Source organism: Lithobates pipiens, unplaced genomic scaffold (assembly GCF_037356315.1).
Source record: "Lithobates pipiens isolate NorthernLeopardFrog02 unplaced genomic scaffold, aLitPip1_a1.2 Scaffold_16, whole genome shotgun sequence".
Taxonomy (NCBI): domain Eukaryota; kingdom Metazoa; phylum Chordata; class Amphibia; order Anura; family Ranidae; genus Lithobates; species Lithobates pipiens.
The window spans coordinates 633,032,843-633,054,468 of NW_027507748.1; the positions used below are offsets into that span (position 1 = coordinate 633,032,843).

General features: G+C 41.4%; 1 protein-coding gene across 1 annotated transcript in view; it reads left to right on the forward strand.

Annotated features, from left to right (window-relative positions):
* Positions 1–12,228, forward strand: part of COG6 (component of oligomeric golgi complex 6) — a 211,368-nt gene extending 199,140 nt beyond the window's left edge. The window contains exon 19 of the mRNA XM_077484196.1: positions 12,014–12,228. Coding sequence (XP_077340322.1) covers positions 12,014–12,161 — 148 coding nt within the window. The 3' untranslated portion in view covers positions 12,162–12,228. The remainder of the gene's footprint in view (positions 1–12,013) is intronic.
* The last annotated feature ends 9,398 nt before the right edge of the window (positions 12,229–21,626 follow it).

The following is a 21,626-nucleotide window of genomic DNA, read 5'->3' on the forward strand; positions in this document are numbered from 1 at the left end:
GTTTTGTAAGTAGGGGACCGCCTGTATGCGATTCTGGAAGAATGTCAAACATTCCCATTGACACACTCCTAAACCTTGTGGCTAGCCTTTCCAGAAGAGCTGAAGCTGTTATAGCTTCAAAGGGTCGGCCAACTCAATATTGAACCCTGCGGACTAAGACTGGGATGCCATTAAAGTTCATGTGCATGTAAAGGCAGGTGTCCCATTATTTTTGACAATGTAGTGTAGATAATTTGATGTTACTTTTAACAGTTAAGGTATTAATTAAGCCTGTCAGTGACACCACTTTGTTTAGTTAAAAACACTGATGTATTCTTGTTTCATCATAAAGGAAAATAACACAGAATTGTTTCCTGTTTTAAGGGTCCTGTGTTGTTCATGTAAACATGCAACGTGGGACTCTGTAAGGGACAGAGTTACTTTACAACTACAAACATTTGCATTGTCTTAGACATATTAGACCTTTTATTGAGGTGAGACAGTGTTTTGCGTCAAACTTCCACAAACTTCCAGCTTTATTAAGTCTTCTTACAGAGGAAGGTTACATTGACCCAAAGGGCATGCAAGGAAACAGTTTGCATTTACTGTAAGCAATAATGCAGGGTAGCCAGTACAGTTTGACTTATTGTGTCTACAAAGAACATTAGAAAAAATCCATTTGTGTATATGTGATACTTGTGCCAAGTATCAGGGCACATTAATCATGGAGTCCTACTGCTATGCTCTTAGTGAGTGTCCTATATTTATTAACTTCTGGTGCAAAAAAAAAACATAAATATGAAATGTATTGCATTGCAAAATGTTTTTTTTTTAATTGAGTGTTTACTTCTATCTCCTTCTCTGCACCCCCCCCCCCCCCCCCCCCACATCACTTGTCCTCTCCTATCTTATTCTGCTGTCACTGGTTCCCAGATTCACCTCTCTCATTCCAATCCCCACCATCCCTTATCCTCACTGTCATCTCTCCCATTCCACTCTGCTTTCACTGGAACATAAATCTACCCCCCCCCCCCAAAAAAAAAAAAGAGGAGATAAAGAAGATCCATTCACAACTTTACTTTTATTTTAGTAACGGTTAGAATGCATATATTTGATTTAAAGCACAGGCCAGCCATCAGTGCAATATACACTCACTGGCCACTTTATCAGGTACACCTGTTCAATTGCTTGGTAACACAAATCAGCCAACCGCATGGCAGCAACTCAATGCATTCAGGCATCTAGATGTGGTGAAGACAACTTTCTGAAGTTCAAACTGAGCATCAGAAAGGGTATTTAAATCACTTTCAGTGGCGGCTGGTGCTCAAAATTTTTGGAGGGAGCCCAAACAAACCGAAAAATTAAAATTCTGAAAACTTGGCAGAAACCATGAAATCAGACCAAGACAGAAGTACAGTTAAATCACACTTGTTTAGTAATATAAGTAAATAGAACAAAAGTGGCAAAACATAGCCAGAGTTCAGGAACCTGAATGGATAGTCAGACAAGCCAAACGTCAGGGAGCCAGAGATGAGCATAGTAAAACGGCAAGCAGGATCTGGAGCCAGAAGGGATGTCAGCCAAGCAAGTCTATTAACAGGAATGCCGGAGAGTGTGTCTGTGATGTTGACTAAGGCGAAGACAGAGATCCTCTTTGGCTGGATGGCTTAAGTAGGTAGGACTGACAAGCAGGATATTATCAACAGCTGAGTAACTGTAGAGAGATAGGAGCTGTCAATTAGCCGACAGCTGAGTGCCCAGCTCAGAGAAGGGAGGGCTGAGCCCAGCCCTGATAGTACCCCCTCCTCAACGGCCCCCAGGAGGAACACCAGGCTTGAGGGGAAAACGTCTATGGAAATCAAGGAGGAAGACAGGGGCATGTACGTTCGAGGATGAGTCCCAAAAGCCCCTTTCCAATGCACCAGGTACTGTATGTGCCCACTGAACCTAAGGGAGTCAACAATGGACTGTACGTCATACTCCTCATGGTTCTCAACCTGTACAGGGTGAGCATGTGGCACCGAGGTGGTAAAGCGGTTGCAGACCAAAGATTTTACTAAGGAGACATGAAATACATTTGAAATACGCACATTCGAAGGAAGGTCTAATGTATAAGCCACTGGGTTAATCCTGTGAGGAATATAGAAAGGCCCAATAAACTGAGGTGCAAACTTCAGTGAGGGAACACAAAGTTGGAGGTTGTGAGATGACAGCCAGACCCTGCCCCCGACCTGGTAGGATGGCGCAAGCAGTCATCTGCGGGCATCATGGAGTCTACCTATCAGCATGTTGCAAAGGGCTTGTGCCCAATTGGAACGAAGACCACGGAAGATGCACTTCTAACGCAGGAATACTCTGTGGAACAAATGAGTCAGGCAACGTGGAAGGTTGGAAACCATAATTTGCCATAAATGGGGACCATCTGTAAGCAGAATTCGAGGCACTGTTGTGAGCAAACTCTGCCCACAGTAATAGGTCTGACCAGTTGTTATGATGGTGAGAAATATAGCAACGTAGGAATTGCTCCAAGGACTGATTGGCTTATTTTGCGGCCCCATTAGATTGCAGGTGATATGCAGAGGAGAAAGCAAGCTGAACTCCCAACTGTGCACAATAGGCCTCGCCAGAACCAGGACACAAACTGACTACCCCTGACGAGACAATCATCTTGAGTAGCCCATGTAAGCGAAAGCTCTCCCGAGCAAAAATGGAAGCCAGTTCCTTAGAAGTAATGAAAAGACAGGGAGGTGGAGGCGCCAACCTGAGTGTAGTATTAAAATGATAGCTTTAATAGGATAAGATTAAAAACACTTAGAGGCCAATAGAAGGAGCAGCCAGCTTCAAGCACATAACCTTACACCACAGCGCTGATTGACAACATTCCAACCCTGCGTAGGTCCAATCAGACACTGGTGACATCACTTCCTGTTCCACGGTCCATGTTGGTCAGTGTGGAGCTTCTTGGTTCCTTTTGCTCCTGGAGAAACACTGCGATTCATTCCAGCCAGCTGCTCAATCCTTTCCAGCTATCCAGAACAGCGGTGGGACCTACAGAGCCATGTGCAATGCCAGGACTGCACTTTACTTTATACCTCCCTGTGGCGTCACACGCCACGTTTTGGCACCACAGGGAGGGATACTTAAACCCCACGCGGTAAAGCCATGTTTGGGTCATCTGGGAGCTCACGAATAATACCAACGATGATTTGAGGTATTTATCTGATTGATGGGAAGGCATTCTGTTTCTTTTTCTTACACTCCGATGGAACTCAAATGATGGCCTCTCTGTTTTTCTTTTTTGCCCTGTTTTATGAATAGATAGAAGCTAGCCACCCCTTTTCCTTTGGGGTTTGGTTTTCTGGTTTCCTGCTACTCTCCTCTTCTCATGCACCTTTTCCACTTTGGTGTTTAGGGGACCATTGGATGAGTCCCCCATACAGCAGCATTTCCTTGAAACCATAAGGGTACTTCTGGAATGCCTTTTATTGATTCGCATTTGCCACATATGTGTATATATATATATATATATATATATATATATATATATATATATATATATATATATATATATATATATATATATATATTCTGAATTTTTCAGACAGGTGAGTCTGTTCGACATATCAAACATATGTCAATGCCTTCCCCCTTCTTCCCTCTGTCCACATGAGCTCCCAGCATATATATTTATTTACCAACTATTCAACAGGACCGTGGTGAGTACAGTTCATTCATCAGATTCTGTTATGGACTTGTGATCTCCCTCTCCTCAAACGATACAATCTTAATATTTACAATATATATTGCAGATATTGTACTTTTGCATGAAAGTTTGAATATTGAATACCAGACCCCTCCCTACGGGAGATCTGGCATGGTCTGGACTGGTTTTGGATTTAGGTAGGGTAATGGGGCCATTCAGGAATTCTCCCAATTGCACTCACTCCAATGCTCATTCATGAGGTAGGGAGTTTTGGCTTTTGGGGTGTTTGTGCCGCTTGGGGGGGGGGGTGTAGGCAGTGGGTGGGGGTGGGCTAATTGGCTAACTTGCTTTGTGGGTGACGTATGGCCACATATGTGCAAGATGTACTATATTAATTCATTGAAGTGTGATATACTAATTCTTGTTTTTTCTTCTGCCTTTTTCTTCCTTTTTCTACACACCTAAGGTTGAATGTATTATGCTCTTTAATACCTATTAATTAAATACTTGCATACTTTTTCCTGATAAAGTCACCTCAGCGAAACATGTTTAAACTTTTGGACGTGAGATCATTTTGGATGTGATTTTAGTACTCTCGTTGTCAGGGATAGGAAATGTGTGTATACCTAATGACGGTGATCGAAACTGTACTCCTTACTCTTTTAATGTTTTCCTAAATAAACAATTTATATATTTTTATGTTAAAATTTGAGTGGGTCTCTATGCAATGTACCTTTTTTAAAGTCCCATTTCTCCGATCTATTTGTTTCTTGACAAGAAAAGAGGCAATCACGCCCTTTTGGGAGAGAGACGTTTAGCCTCAGACAAGAATGTGAGATTCTTATGGTCAGTAAGAATGAGAACCTGCACAGTGGTACCTTCGAGGAGATGTCTCCATTCTTTCAGGGCTAAAATGATCGCCAACAGCTCTCTGTCACCAATGTTGTAATTGCACTCCGCAGGTGACAATTTCTTGGAAAAGTAGCCACAAGGATGCAAAGCGCTCTCAGAGGTAGGATGTTGAGACAGAAGGGTGCCAACACCAGTCTCAGAAGCATCAACCTCAAGGATAAAAGGTAACATAGGATCAGGATGTGCCAACACAGAAGCAGAAACAAAGGCAGCCTTGAGACTCTCAAAGGCCTTAACGGACTCAGGAGACCAACTCTGTGGGTTACTGTCCTTTCTGGTCATATCAGTCAGGGGCTTGACCAGAGATGAGATAAACTTCCGATAATAGTTGGCAAAGCCCAGGAAACGCTGCAGAGGACGTAAACCCAGGGGTCGGGGCCACTGTAGGACTGCTGAAAGTTTCTCTGGGTCCATCTAAAAACCAGCAGTGAAAATGACATAACCCTGGAATTTAACCTGTTCATGATGGAACTTGCACTTCTCCAATTTACAATAGAGATTGTTCTCTCTTAGTTTCTGAAGCACACGACAAACATCTGTGTTGTGGCTCTCCAGCAACTTGGAAAATATGAGGATATTATTGAGATAAACCACCACACATAACTGCATCAGATCTCAGAGGACATCGTTAATGAATTACTGGAAAACTGCCGGGGCGTTACAAAGGTATTGTCAGCCCTAAGAGGATTTTGGCTTGGAGGCATATAGTCATGAGAGTACAGATGGCAGCTTTGTCTCCTCAGCCAAGAGCTGGCCTCCAAAGCCACCAGATTTCAATCCAATAGGAGCACCTTTGGGATTTGGTGGCACCGGTGATTCACATCATGGATGTGCAGTCAACAAATCTACAGCAACTGCATGATGCTATCATGTCAATATGGGCAAAAAAATCTCTGAGAAATATCTCTAATACCTTGTTGAATATATGCTGCAAAGAATTAAAGTGTTACTAAACTCGCAACAGTAAAATCAGTCTGTACCTGCAGTAAAGCATGCTTTGTTTACTATGGAACTTAAGGGGTTAATCACCTCTGCATTGTGTAAAAGAGCTGTTTGATCCTGTATGCACAGATCCTCCTCCTCCTCCACTGACTCCAGAACAGGTCCGGATAACAGTCTTTGGAGTCAGGCTGTACATGCTCAGTTTGGTGTGTATTGCTAGAAAGTTACTTTTCTTCTTGCGAGAGTGCATGTGATCAGCACAGAGCCAATCAGCACTGTGCAGACTGAGGTTCAGGTTCCTGATAGGCCACCTCAGTGCCGTGTGAAAACTACAAGCTTAACCAGGAACTGATAGAAGTCACAAGACTGCTATATACTGCTGATGAGAAAGGGTATTTAGCAGTTCATATTTACTAAAATATTGCATTTCTGTGTACTATTGGAGACTAGATATAGTGAATGCAAGGTCCTGGGTTTAGTAATACTTTAAAGCAGTTCTGAAAGCAAAACTGGGTCTAAACTGTTACTAACAAAGTATACCTAATAAAGTGTCCGGTGAGTGTATAGAGTTATATGCCTATTCAAAAGCAACAATTACATTTGCCAGTGTTACTATAATTACTGGTAAATATGAACTATACAGCTAGAGCTGCACGATTCTGGTTAAAATCAGGATCACGATTTTTTTGCTTAGAATAAAGATCACGATTCTCAGGGTGTAACATCTTCTTTCACATTATACAAAAAAAAAAAATTGGGCTAACTTTACGGTTTAGTTTTCTTTTTAAATTTGTATTTTTAAAGAAAAAAAATTGCATTTGAAAAACCACTACGCAAATACGGTGTGGCATAAAAGAACCACCATTTTTTTTCTCTAGGGTGTCTGCTAAAAAAAAAAAAAAAAAAAAATCATGTTTGGGTGTTCAAAGTATTTTTCTAGTAGAAAATAATGATTTTTACTTGTAAGCAACAAATGTCAGAAAAGGTTTGGTTTTTAAATGGTTAAACTTCCCTCATTTACACACCTGAGTTCTTTCCTTTTGATAAAAGAACGAAAAATTACTTTGTTTCTACTTATTCGAGTCTAGTGCTAAAACTTGGCAGGCTGTCTGGATTTTTTTTTCCAGTTGTGAGAACTCTCTGCACTTGTTAGAAAGAATAGTGACATGCTGTTTTGAAGATCTGGAAGGGAAAAAGATTTATTTTGATTCTTAACGTCTAATTGTGCACCTCTATACAGCCATACCCCACTTTTAGGTACACAATGGGGTTTATTTACTAAAGCTGGAAAATGCAAAATTAGGCTCACCTCTGCACAGAAACCAATCAGCTTCCAGGTTTTATTACCAAAGCTTAATTGAACAAGCTGGGGTTAGATGCTCATTGGTTTCTATGCAGAAGTGAGCCTGATTTTGCACTTTCCACATTGTGTACTTAAAAGTGGGGTATGCCTGTATATACAGGTTATATCAAGTCACAGATTCAAAGTCTTGTCAATAAAGTCTGTTCTTGGTCCCAGTTATTCCATCATTGGGTGCGGCCATCTTACCTCTCACACAGCATAGAAAAGTGGAAGACAGACTGTGTATCACTGACACCTCTACCCTTCCTGTGACCATCATGTGTCACTGCTCTCTGCATTCATCTGCAAACAGCTGGAGTGGTGATGAGACCAGGACATTTCTGTTGTATTTTGACAAAAAAAAAACACCTAGATAAGTGTATTTCTGCAATTATTTGAGAAATGTATGGCTCTTGATAGCCATGTGAATGAGGCCTAAGACAAGGTCATTCAGAATTCATTGATGGGTGCATTTAACCTGCAGTTAACCCCCTTCTGACCTGCATTTGGCCTGCTTCAATCTGTTTTACATTCTGATAGCCTTGTATAGTGAGAGAAGCAGTTTCTACGCAAACAAATCCTCATTGACAAAGGCCCTGGGTTCTATGAAGTGCAGGTCATGACCTTCCATTTGTGTACATAAACTAGAAAAGAGAGAATATAAGAAGCAGCCTAAACACTTTTTTATTTATTGTGTTTATCTCCATTTTTTTGTGGAACAAATGCTACTTATATTATTTATTTCCTTTTCACTCTGGTATAGCTTTTTCTTTAGTAGAATTTTACAAAGCTCTGTATTTCATTTATATTTTATTGGCTTCTTTTTGCATTAGATTCAATAATTATTTGTATACAGGATTTCTTTTCTAACACATTCCCAATGTGCTTTGCCTTAAAGTGAAGGTCGTCATCCTACAGTGAGTCATTGTTACTCAGAAGCTGACATTTTCTTTCGTGACTCGTTACTCTTTCAATGCCTTGACAGTGCTGCGCGGTGCCTGCGATGCAACGGCCTTCAACTCCTATCCTCCAATAGTAGATAATTATTTTGTTACCTAAAAATTCTTTCTTATTAGGAAAAGGGATATTCTATTCTTTATAGCATTTGAAGAAGTCTGGTCTAATGGAAATCAAAAAAAAAAATGTTTTAAACCTGGAGCTGTTAAACATAATAAAATAACAAATTTTATCTCTTTGTATTGTAATGCCAGTGTGCCCTCCAGGACCTCATTAAATCCCTTCCTATGTGTGTGTGGCTACTTTTACAACTACATCACACTGATTGACAGAAACATTTGACAGGCAAATTTTTGTTTGCATGATGTGAGATTTATTTTTGGTTGTTTATATTATGTGATTTAAAGCGCAACTGTGGCCATAATTTAAAATGTAGCAGTATATTTGGCAGTATACCTAATTGCACTGTGTATTCCATGAACATGTAATTGTGATATATGCATTGTTATTCTTTCTCCAAGTTATGGTTTTCTTGCCATTTCATTATTTCCTGTCCTGGAGACTGACAACATTTTCCCAAACATTATGTTATGTGCATGGAGACTGGTTTCCTCACTGCCCCGTGTAGTTCTCAGTGCGTTTTTGCTTATATATTCTTCCTGGTGTGAGGATTGCTGTGGGTGGGATTATTACAATCCCGCCGTGTTAAGACCATTTGCCCTGTGGTCGAAGTAGAGGCAAGGAATCATGGGACATGCTCCAGAAACTAGGAGGAAATTAGGTTAGGAAGCTGGCACTAACACTATTACTGAATGTTAATCCAAAACTTGTTTTCTTTATTTTTCAGTAGGAAACGGTTAAGACCTTTTTTTACTCCAAAACAAGAGGATATCTCCTCTTAGTTGTTACCAGAATGGGTGTTCCCACTGGGAGGTTCCTCTTCATTTCCTCTTTTTGTGGAAAATCAAAACTTTGGATTTTCCATCACTTCCCGTACTGTAGACAATGGTCAGTTGGACCAACAGTGAGAGGGACCCTGCAGGGGATACAGACAGTAATAAAAATAGACAGAGGATCTAACACTACCACATTCCATTCAAAACTAGAAAACCATTTGGGCTCTAATTCTCTGGGAGCCTCCTGTCTCGCGAAAAAAAAAACACCCATAAAAAAGATACTAAATAGAAGCCACCCTCAAAAATTAAACAATTTAAAGAAGAAAAAAAAATGTCTCAGATCCCTGCTTACGGCCACTTCCAAAGGGCGTTGGTGATATCATTGAGCCTCACTGCTGTCTCCTAAGAGAGCTGGGTACTTAAAATTACACGAAAATGTACTTCCATATTGTGCTAGAGCACCTTATCCCTGGATTTTGAGTACCTAGCTCTTCCAACAGTCAGGCGAGAGGAATGGTGATATCCCCAGTACCTTCAAGAATTCTTAAGAAGCTTCCAAAGTAACTGATGTACCTATTTTTTATACATACGGTTTAATTTTTCAAATTTTTTATGGTTTCATATTTTAGCTTTTATTGTATTTTATTTGGGGAGCTTCCAAATAAGTGGACCTTGCATTTTCAGGCATGAGCTACTTTAAGAAAAGAGAGCTAATTGTCTTCAAGTGTGCGGTCATTTGACTGCTTGGTCATGGGGAAAGAACCACAAGCATGCCTTCTTTAGTACGTTAGTTGTTATGTTGATTAGTGTGCTTTTTACCTGTTAAAGTGTATCTTAAACAAAAACTCTTTTTCAGTTTTGGATAAAGTGGGAAATAGTTAAAAACCTTTTTTGTTTTTAAAATAAGAATTCCCTTTCTAGCTGTCACAAGAAAAGGTATCGTCAGCTGCTGTTCTGGTGACAACTATAAAATAAATTATAGGTGCATCAAAATATGTTACTGATAATCAGCAAATAAGTAATACCCCGTAGCGCTCATACTATGTGAATATTAATTCACCCAATCTATCTAAAAAAATCTTCTTTGTGCTTATTCCATAGATCAGTATACTAATACACTCCATACACCAAAAAAATTTCATCAATTTCAAATATCACTCCTCAAAGTGAAAAGAAACATAACATATATAATTTCTTATACATAAAATATAGTGACCAAAACAGTGCAACTGCAATTATCAAAAAAAAAAATATATATATATATAAGTATAGTCCGTCACCAAGGGGTGATTAAAAATCTTCCAACAGTAATCCCTCTATCAGTGTGAAAGGCTATTCAGTGTCCAAACTGCTTTCTTAAATCCTTCACCACACCATCCGTGATTGTGACCCCCCTCGTACGAGCACTCACCAGCTGATGAGCCTTGCACTCTCGTACCAGGCTAATAAGGCATTAAATCTCTCACGAGATGATATCAGATATTCAATCACCAATCTCTGTACATTCTCCCTTTAAAAGGCTCTTGTAAGTATACCTCAAAAGAAAAGAGACCTCCAATAGTGCAATACTGTAAACACACTTTAAAGCGGAGGTCCACCCTAAAGTGGATCTTCCGCTCATCGGAACCCTCCCCCCCTCCGGTGCCACAATTGGCACCTTTCAGGGGGGAGGGGGGGTGCAGATACCTGTACAGTACAGGTATCTGCACCCACTTCCGGGATAGCTCTCTGCGGAAAGGGGCGTAGATTACGCCCCTTTCCGAAGTCCCCCAGCTGCCTGCTGGGAAACATACAGATCCCAGAGGCAGCGGGTCCATCCTTATTGCGCAGCGCGACTCACGCATGCGCAGTAGGGAACCGGGAAATGAAGCCGAAAAGGCTCCACTTCCTGATTCCCATACCCAAGATGGCGGCGGCAGCACCCGAGAGACCGGCTTCGGGTGCCGACATCGCGGGCGCGCTGGACAGGTAAGTGTCACTATTTTAAAAGTCAGCAGCTGCAGTATTTGTAGCTGCTGGCTTTTAAAAAAAAAAAAAACGTGGAGTCCCGGCGGACTCCCGCTTTAATTTAAAATAATCCACTCTTTATGCACTCACATGAACAACTTGAAAGAAAGCACTCCAAAGAAACATGAAATCACTCCATTCTTCAGTTCCAACACAAGTTACTCCGGGGCATTGGTGGTCACAGCGGACCCTTTTTTATTAGCCGGTAGCGTAATTGCTTTCTCTCACCCTTCCTTGCGCGTCCCGCCTGGTCCCACACAGCAGGTATGCAGTTTGAATAGGGCGCCTCAGCTTGCTAGTACCGTCCCTTACGTCCAGCACCTCCTTCCGCCTTCGTATGTAAACTTAGTGTCTCAATGTTAGTTGGCTATCTGGCAAGTCCCCCTGAAGTCAGAAGAAGAGGACGGCGAAGAAGAAAGCTGGGCTCCTCCGCTAGCAAAAGAGCTAGCAGAAGATAGCGGAGGAGTCCGGCGAGAAGACCCCCGAAAATGGAAAGAAGACCCTCGGAGCTGTGCAATAAACGATTTTAACCGTTGTTGTGTTTTTTTTACTTTTTTTTTTACAGGTGAATGGGTAGGGGTACATTGTACCCCATACTCATTCACATTAGGTGGGGGGACGGTATCCGGGGGCCGATAAGCCCCCCGCCCGCAGACCCCGACAACCAACGGCCAGGGTTGTCAGGAAGAGGCCCTTGTCCTCATCAACATGGGGACAAGGTGCTTTGGGGTGGGGGGGCCGCGCGCCCCCCCTTCCCCAAGGCACCCCCCCATGTTGATGGCACGCGGCCTGGTACGGCTCAGGAGGGGGGGCGCTCGTCCCCACCCCCTTTTCTGGCCTGCCGGGTAGCGTGCTCGGACAAGGGTCTGATGTGGACCTAGGGGGGGACCCCCACGCTGATTTTTCGGCGTAGGGGTTCCCCTTTAAGTCCATACCAGGTGATGGGGCCAGCGACGCCTCCGCTGGCCCCAGCTACCTGGAGACGCGCTCAAAATGAGCGGACTTTCCTCCGCGTGTGTGGGCAAGTCCGTTCATTTCAAAAGTACGGCGGATAGTCCGGCAGACTTAGTACGCCGTATTAGTCCGCTGAAAAAGTGCCATGTGTGGGCAAGTAGCTCGTTCGGAAAGTCTGGCGGGAAGTCCGTCAGACTAAGTCCGCCGGATAGTCTGCTACGTGTGTACGCGGCATAACTCACATTCTGCATTTCTGCTCAACCATTAATTTATTTTTTATATAATATATAAATATACATTTTTTTTTTTTTTTTTTTTCAGAGAACAGATAATTAAGCAGTCCACAGAGCTGGTATGCCGAGCTTACGGTGAAATATACGAGGCTGTCATGAATCCCGCAAATAGTTACAAAGAGCCAACAAGCATTCTACAAAGATCTCCACAACAAGTTCAGAATCTTTTGTCATAAATATGGTTTACTACTTTTATTGATTATATTGTTTATTTTATAATTTCAATAAATATTAATACTATCAGTTGAATGTAATGTGTGTTTTATATGTTTGCATTCCTTTGTAATCATTTATCCCTCGTTCAGCTGAAATCACCAGACGTCAATCTGCATTTCAGTGCGAGTTTGTGGGGCGATTTAAAAGACATCTGTGCAGGTTCATCGACAGATGTCTATTGAAATCACCCCCCAAGTCGCCAAAAGTACTGCAGGTTCTACTTTTGGAAATCGGTGCGTCGCCGCACTGATTCGTACAGTGCCATTGCAGGGAGTAGGCTCCAATTTGGCATGTCAAATTGGCCCAAAGTGAATGGGGGCATTTAGTCTTGGAGCTTATGCCAGGCTTAGTACTCTCTCCTTGTTCCCATGTGATAGCTCCATGGGAGCAGCCATCACCAAGCATTGCACTGTCAGTGGGAAGAAGAGGAGTTGCATGCTCACCATACCCAGAAGTACTGGATATTTCTTTTTGCAATCAAACTGTGCAATTATTGGGCGGGGGGGGTCGCACAAAGGAAAATTAGTGCACAACTAGGAAGGGTGGGAGCAAAGGGTTGCTTTGACCTGCGTTGACAAAGTATAGGTTTATTTAAAGAAAACTCTTATTGAATGGGATGTTACCATGAAAAGCTTTGGGTGTCCAAAAAACTAAATATACAAAAATCATACAGAATAAACACTTACTACCTTTTACAAAAATAACAGAATTGTCTATTAGATTAATCAGAACAAAATAATCTAAGCCACCTAAATTTAGGTTGTTTTGATCTTTTAAATAAAGGTAATTTTTGCTATTTCTATAACAAGTAGTGAGTATTTTGATAATGATTTTTGTCTATTGCTGTTTTCCTTTTCTTTCGGGGTTATTTTTGGGAGACACCTGACGCTTTACATTATTTTAACCGGTTCAATATAAAGTCAGGATAGTTTATTTTTTTAAATATTTTTTGCTTGGATTGTCTTAATTAAAGAATGAAGGTTTACACTGAGATGTTGATCCTTCCCAAGAAAGGCCAGCCAAAGTTCAGTGTCTTTTAAATGCAAAATTTAGTCAAACTTAAAACTTTTTACTTGTTAAATGGCAACATTTTAGGTTATAACCTAAAGAAAATCCTTCCATTTTGGAAAACACAAGTGCTTTTCAAAGAAAAATAGCTCAGATGTCAATACTTGGCTAGATCAGTGGCTGTTGGAAACACTGAGCTGAAGTCAAGAAAGAAATGTCCTGATTACTGATCCTAAAGTGTTTCGTTCTTTGTGGAATGTGTGGTTTTGGATAAAAGATGTATATTATATGTGTTTGTGTACAAAGAGAAATGGTGTGTATATCTTATGAAAACTTTATTACAAATTGAGCCAACTAACTATAGCAAATAATTAGTGTTTTAGGTTTGTGAATACAGGAAGTAATGACCTCTGACAAGCATTTATTGAATTAAAGAACGGTAAATCTTCTACAGAATCTTCAGGCTGACAATTATGCTTTTCTACTGCATTTACTGTATACACATAGCAATGGGAATATTTTTTATTTTTTTTTTATTTTTATGGCTTATTTTTAGTCAGATGAGGAGAAAGAGAGCTATTAATATCACTGGAATAAATTATCCTAGAGGACCTTTGTGCCAAGAATAACATGATTCGTGATTTATCACAATGACTTGTGTTCTCACTGAAAAAGCTATCACTGTATTTTCTGAATGGTGCTGTCATGTAAAAGCTCCTAAGGCAAATTATTTCCTAAGCTGTGTCATATTACTCTATGTATAGGCTTTTACACTTAGTACAGAAACTCAAAAACAAACATTTTAAATGGTGTACCTTACCAGTCCTTAAATGTAATAGCTGCATTGGTTTTCTTTTTTCAAACTTGTCCAATTTTGGTGAGCCTCTGCGAATTGTAGCCTCAATGTCCTGTTCTTAGCTAACAGGAGTGGAACCTGGTGTGATCTTCTGCTGCTGTATCCCATCTGCTTCAAGGTTCAGTGTGCTGTGTTCAGAGACGGTATTATGCATATCTTGGTTGTTACGGGTGCTAATTTGAATTACTGTTGCCTTTCTATAATCTCGAAGCAGACTGCCCATTCTCTAACATAGACAAGGCATTTTCATCCACATAACTTCTGCTCACTGGATGTTTTCTCTTAGAGAGAAACCCTAGAGATGGTTGTGCATGAAAATCCCAGTAGATCAGAAGTTTTTTAAATTGTCAGACCAGCCAGTCTGGCACCAATAACCATGCCACATTCAAAGTCCCTTAAATCCCCTTTCTTCCCCATTCTGATGCTCGGTTTGAACCTCAGCAAGTCATCTTCACCACTTCTAGATGCCTGAATACATTGAGATGCTGCCATGTGATTGGCTGATTAGCAATTTGTGTTATCAAGCAATTGAACAGGTGAACCTTATAAAGTGGCTGGTGAGTGTATAAACAGAAAACTTCCAGCTGCACCAGCATTTCACAGCCTTTTTAACCCAGGGGAACCCCTAAAATAATTTTCAGGTTTCGGTGACCCTTAAACCAAATATTGGCAGTAAATGGCAAAAATGCCTCTTCTATTGGTGGTCAGTAGAATGCAACCCTTAAAGTTGTGACCAGAATACCACCTTTACAAACCACTCGTAAGATAACTGCTGGGTTTGCCAAGTGGAGCAGGTCCTGCAACATTGCAGGCACCATCAAATGAGAGGTCAATGAGCCACAGCACAGGGAACCCCTAGCACCCTCTGGAGGAACCTTAGAGTTCCATGGAACCCTAGTTGAGAATGGCTGAACTATACAATACTATACCCACAGTTGATCCAGAGGAAGGCAAAAACAACCCTAGAAAGCATGGGCCAATTTGCTCCAGCAGGGGGAAAAAAAAAACTCTTGATCCCCTAGGAGGCAATTGGATATTCTCTGGAGCAACAATCCCTGGTGTTATTACTTAAGTATAAATCTTAGGATCTGGTTATATTTTGTGCATTGAGTAAGCTGGCCAGAACTAGTTCTTGAGGGAGTCTATTCCACATTTTCACAACTCTTACTGTAAAGAAGCTTCTCTGTATGTGGAGGTTAAATCTTTTCTTTCCTTTTGACCAAAGGCTGAAATTGATTGATGGATCAACTTCAGTACAACCAGCCTGCCCATATATGGATCAAAATACATCCGGTTCCTGATGAGCTGGCCAAGCATCGGTTCACTATATGGACCGCCTATGATTTTATAAGATGCAGTTGTAAGACAATATTCACTCTCCCATTTGTATCAGAACAGAAGCCAGATAGGACTGACTATGAAACCCTGAGAGGGCTCTGGTTCTCTGGTTCTCTAGTTCTCATGGAACAATAAAACTGATAGGATTGCAGCAGGGGAAGATAGCTCATGCCTTCAAGTGTATATTTTACAGATAAAGGGGCCACATAAGATAATTTGTTAGGGTTTACATATACTGTAAGGCACGACATTCATTAACTGTCAGGAACTATGAAACAGAGACAGAAGTACAATCAAATCACACTTGTTTATTAATAAAAAATAAAAAGGTAAATAGAAAAAAGCGTAGTCAAGCATAGCCAGAGTCCAGTAGCCAGATCAGGTAGTCAGCCAGTCCAAGTTCATAAACCAGATCGGATAATCAGCCAGTACAGACGTCAGGGATCCAAGGAGAGCAACTGCAAGCAGGATAGAAGCCAGGAGGGATGTCAGCAAGCCAGTCTAGAAACAAACAGCAGGAGATGGTTCCTAGTGATGTGACCAACGTGAAGCCAAAGGAAAGAGTGAACTGGAAGGCTTTAAATAGGCAGGTCAGACGAGCATCATCGGGAACAGCTGATAACTGTGGAAAGAGAAGAGAGCTGGCAATTAGCCGACAGCTGAACGGCCAGCCCAGAGGAGGAAGGGCTAAGCCAGCCCTGACATTAACTAATCTTTTCTGCAACTAGGGTTTCACAGGCTGTGAGTTTGATTACATCCCCCTGCCTCTAAAAGAAGCTTCTATAGCTTGGGGTGTCAGAATTTAAAAAAACCTGCCTGAATATTTAGCAGGACCTAGCCAATCCCTGGTTGGGGGGTGTGCCCAGATAGCGGCTTGGATACCATTAAATGGGCTGGAACCCAGAGAGATTTGTCTTTCCCCTCCCCTGTGGGGATGGATCCATGTTCTCAAGGTTAGAGGGACTGCTTGCCTTTGGACCCCCCCCTTCTTGGACTGCTGGATGTTGTATCTCTGGAATGATTATTGCCAGGATCTGTGAGTAGAGCACAGCCCCTGTGTTGTAGTGTCTGGTCGCTCAGCTAGACCATTTCAGCCTATTTCTACTTAATTTGTCCAGCAATTTCCCAGATTCTCAGCCTGGAGCAGATACTGTATTGCTACTGCTTAGAGATGGAGTCCTCTTCAATTTATGCATCAAGACTTTTGGAGTATATCTCATACCCCACTGTCCTCCCAAGTTACCAGTTACTTAGCAATACACATCAAGAAGATACCCCTGCACTGTTTAATGAGTTTGAGTGGATGAAATACTGCTGTGTACCTGGCTGCCTGCACTAAATAAAGACAGAACCTGTGCACTTCTACAGTGATTCCTTTGGGGGTAGTGCTACATACGGTATATCCTCTTGGGGCAATGATGGCTTTAAGAGGGGCTTCTGTATTGCTATGTTAAATTATTTGTTCTAATAAAAGTCAATGCTAATGAAATATTTAATTGTATTAGTGTCCCCCTATTTTGCACCGCTATACCTTTTTTGCTGTAGAGTACTTAAAACCATTAGTATTATATGTCCATGGTTCATATCACTTACAGTGTGAATGTAATCTTGTATTACCAGTCCTCCAAGTAGTCATTACGTTGCAGTGAGTGAACCTTCTTGTTCTGAGTGTCATCAACAACCTCTATGAGCTGGTCAAGAGCTTTCACTTTTAGCCCATCTGCTTGTGTGTCATTAAGAAATGGAATAGGAAGAGATACTAATGGAAACTGACCACAAAATGCACTTTCCTATTTTACAAAAATAGTAGGATTTCTCACAATGTATAATATATTTAGCTACAAAGAAAAAAAAAACTTTTTAAGGAGCAATTGATTTTGATGTGGCTGATTATAAGGGAACTGCACTTTATGTTTGAGTCATAACCACACAGCCTGACTGATCCTGTGAATTTAATAAAAAGGTGGGTAGGTGTTCTGCTTCAGCAATCTAACAAAATAGCAAGCTATCTAGCAAAATATTGTGCAGCTCTGCATAGAAACCAATTGGCTTCCAGTTTTTTGTTTTTTTAAACTTAATTGAACAAGCTGAAGTTAGAAGCTGATTGGCTACTTATAACAGCTGCACCAGATTTTGCACTCTCCATTTTCAGTAAATCAAACCCACAGTGACTCGATCCATATGACATTCTGCAGATAGTAGAAAGCTTTAACAAAACGTTTGCAGATCCTTACAGATGAAAATCGGAATACGTTAAAAAAAAAAAAATCATAGAGTAGCTTTGTGATGAATGGAAACTAAAGCATGAAGAACAACAAGGGTGGGACTAATTATTTTGAGTATCCTCTAACTATGGAGCGAGGAAAGGATAAATTATTTGAAGGCACACAAATAATGCATATATACCATGATGCTCCCCATCAAAATCTATGATTTCAAATATTAAACATTTAAGAATCAAGCCCCAACATGAAGTGAAGACTCTATCCCAGGAACACCTAAAAAAGAATGGAGAACAAGAGAATAATAATACAAACATTTACAAACTGTAGAATTGGTAGGTCACTACTGGTTTCTGTAAAAAGTTACAGAAGGCAGTCCACGAGTTTACCTTCAGAAGGGAAGGCAGCAGCATGCACCAGTTCTTTTTACCTCTTTAAATCAAGTTGTTGGTTTAGATGCTAAATCCTACTCCTTTGACAAAAGAAGTAGCACATCAAAAGTTGACCTCAATAGTGGGAGATCCTTTGCTGATTTGCCATCTGTGATGTTCTTCACAGTCCTCAGTATTGGTTGCGAAATGATCAGCAATGTGAATAAGTGGTGCAATAGCCGTACCACAGAAGACTACTTCTAAAAGAGTTTGAAACCGTGAGCACTTGTCTTTGACTTTACAGAGGCATTGAGTGTAATTGTATTAGCACTGATCTGATTATCAAACTCAGGCTCAACCAATTAAAATGTAGAATCATTATCAATTGTGATGGGGTCATCATGCAAGAAGTCAGGTGAGGAGGACCATGAAATGTCCAGAAATGCAATGTCTGGTGCTGTGTAGGTGCCTTGATCAGCTAGGTTAAGGTCTGTAGACACATACATTTACCAAAACTGGAGCGTGTAAAATCTGGTGCAGCTCTGCACAGAAACCAATCTGTTCGGTTCCCCGCATCCAATTCGCACAGCAGGAGATCGACCTGAAATGGTGAATGAGGACACACCGAACTCCTGCTGTAAGCCGCTGTGTGCTCATATGTGAACCCAGCCTTACTGACACACACACAAAACAGTTTTATTTGCTTTTGTATGTGTCGCAACACTATCTTGCTGGTTGTGTAAAAGTGAAGAGAGTCTTATTCAAAGTCTATTTCACATTTTATAAGTTCAGCAATTTCAATGGCTAATACGGCTGCATAGAGTTCAGGCCTTGAAATAGTATGTGCTGGTTTTGGAGACAGCTTGGCCTTACTGAGGACAAAACCCACATTTACTTTGTCTCTTCGATCTACAACCTTGATGTAGGCTACTGCAGCTATTGTTTTAATGGAAGCATCAGGGAAAACCATGGCTCTATTTTCTGGTAGCATTCGTTAAGGATGCAGAAATGTAAGAGTGCAGTATTTGAGGTTGTTCTAGTGTTTTCAGGGACTCCTTCCATTATTTCCATCTTTGTTGTTTCTGGGTAATGGATTGTCCCAATCTGTGTTTTTAGAAGTACGATGTCTTATGCTGCGTGCACACGATCGGACTATCCAGCGGGCCAGAGTCCGCCGAACAATCCGCCCATGTATGGGCTCCGACAGACTTTTTCTTTCCAAAAGTCCGGCGGACTTAGAAGTTTTGACTCAAAATTGTCCGCCGGACTTAGCAGTCCAGCGGACAATCCACCCATCTGTGTTCTAGTCCCCTGGACTTTTTAAATGAACGGACTTGCCCACACAGAGAAAAGTCCAGCAGGGCCCCCCTTCCCCAAAGCAGCACCCCATGTTGAGGGCACATGGCCTGGTACGGCTCAGGAGGGGGGGGGGCGCTCGCTTGTCCCCACTCCCTTTCCTGACCGGCCGGGCTGCGTGCTCGGATAAGGGTCTGCTATGGACTTTGGGGGGACCCCATGCCGTTTTTTCAGCGTAGAGGTTCCCCTTTAAATCCATACCAGGTGACGGGGCTAGTGAGGTGTCAGTCTCGCTGATTGAGGCGGCGACATTCACTTCCTTCGCTAGTCCCAGCTACCTGGAGCCACGTTCAAAATGAACAGACTTTTCTCCGTGTGTGGGCAAGTCCGTTCATTTCAAAAGTCCGGCAGACTCCCGCCATAGTTCAGAGGGTTGTCCGCCGGACCTAGCCCGCCAGACAAGTCTGGTCGTGTGTGGGCAGGTCCGCTTGTTTGTAAAGTCCGGCGGACCTCCGCTGCAGAGTCCGGCGGTCTGTCCGCCAGATAGTCCGAACGTGTGTACGCGGCATAAGAGTTATTTTACGCTGAATGGTAAAGGGTCCTTTGGAACCTAGAGGATCGTAGATGCTGTTCATGGCAGCGCTTGTCACAAGTTAAAACTTGAATGTGTCTTCCAAATCCTAAAGCAGTCTAAGGTAACTGTGTAAGGAAAATATACTTTCCTAGTTTGAATTCCTTTACGATGAGAGCATGATCATCAAAAGGGAAGACTTTCATTATTTTTTAATACCGCAGGAGGAGGACTGTTGCCAAAAAAACGTACTTTCATTCGATTAGTTCATTACTTCATTGCTGACATAATTGTTCTGATAACAGAAACCCTCAGGTTCTGAATGTATCTTCTAAAAAGGTGAAACAGTGGGACATTTGAAGGTCAGCCATAACAGCAACTGTGATCTATTTAAAAATAACAATAAGAATCCAAAGCGAACTCTGCAATCTTACTAATACAGTCATGGCCAAAAATATTGCCACCCCTGCATTTCTGTCAGATAATGCACAATTTTGCCCAGAAAATTGTTGCAATTACAAATGTATAGGCATTCTCATTATTTTTTTTGTTTGTATTGGTATGACACAAAAATCCACCAAAAAAACTCCAGAAATGGACTGAACAAAATTATTGGCACCTTCTCAAAATTGTAAGAAATAATTCACCTATATCAATTAACAGGTGCTGACAATATAGAAATCACGCTGGCAACCAGTTAAAAATTGACTGGACCTTTCTGTTGAGTGTCTCTGTATGCCATATGAATCATGGTGAAGAAAAAAAGCAGCAAAGAATTGTCTGAGGATTTGAGAACAAAAATAGTGGAAAAACATGGACAATCTCAAGGTTACAAGTCCATCTCCAGAGATCGTAATTTTCCTATGTCCACTGTGCGCAGAATTGTCAAGATGTTTACAGCCCATGGCACTGTAGCTAATCTCCCTAGATGTGGATGAAGGAGAAAAATTTATCAACGAAGGATTGTTCGAATGTTGGCTAAAGAACCTCAATCAACTTCCAGACAAATTCAAGCTGACCTTTAGGCACAGGGTACAAATGTGTTCGCTCACGCTATACGTCACTATCTGAATGTAAAGGGACGCTATGGTAGGAGAACCAGGAGGATCCCACTGCTGACACAGAAACAAGCCAGACTGGAGTTTGCCAAAACTTACCTGAGAAAGCCAAAATCTTTTAAGGAGAATGTGCTGTGGACAGCCTAAACTAAATTACAGCTATTTGGTAAAGCCCATCATTCTACTGTTTTCAGAAAAAAGAAATAAGGCCTTTAAAGAAAAGAATACGGTTCCCACAATCAAACATGGTGGAGGTTCACTGATGTTTTTGGGTTGCTTTTCTGTTTAAGACACTAGATGTCTTGGCTGTGTGCATGGCATTATGAAATCTGAAGACTACCAAAGAATTCTGGGGTGCGATGTAGGGTCCAGTGTCAGAAAGTTGGGTCTCTTTCAGAGGTCATGGGTCTTACAGCAGGACAATGACCAAAAACACCCAGAAATGGTTTAAGACAAAGCGCTGCAGAGTATTGAACTTGTCAGCAATGAGTACAGATCTAAATCCTATAGAGAACCTGTGGAGAGATATCTCAAAACAGTAGATGGGAAAGGAACCCTTCCAATCTGAGAGACCTGGAGCCGTTGGTGAAAGAAGAGTGGTCCAAACTTCCAGTAGAGTGGTGTAAGAAACCCATTGATACCAATACAAAAAAATAAAATAAACATGAGAATGCCTAAAAATTTGTAATTGCAACACTTTTCTGG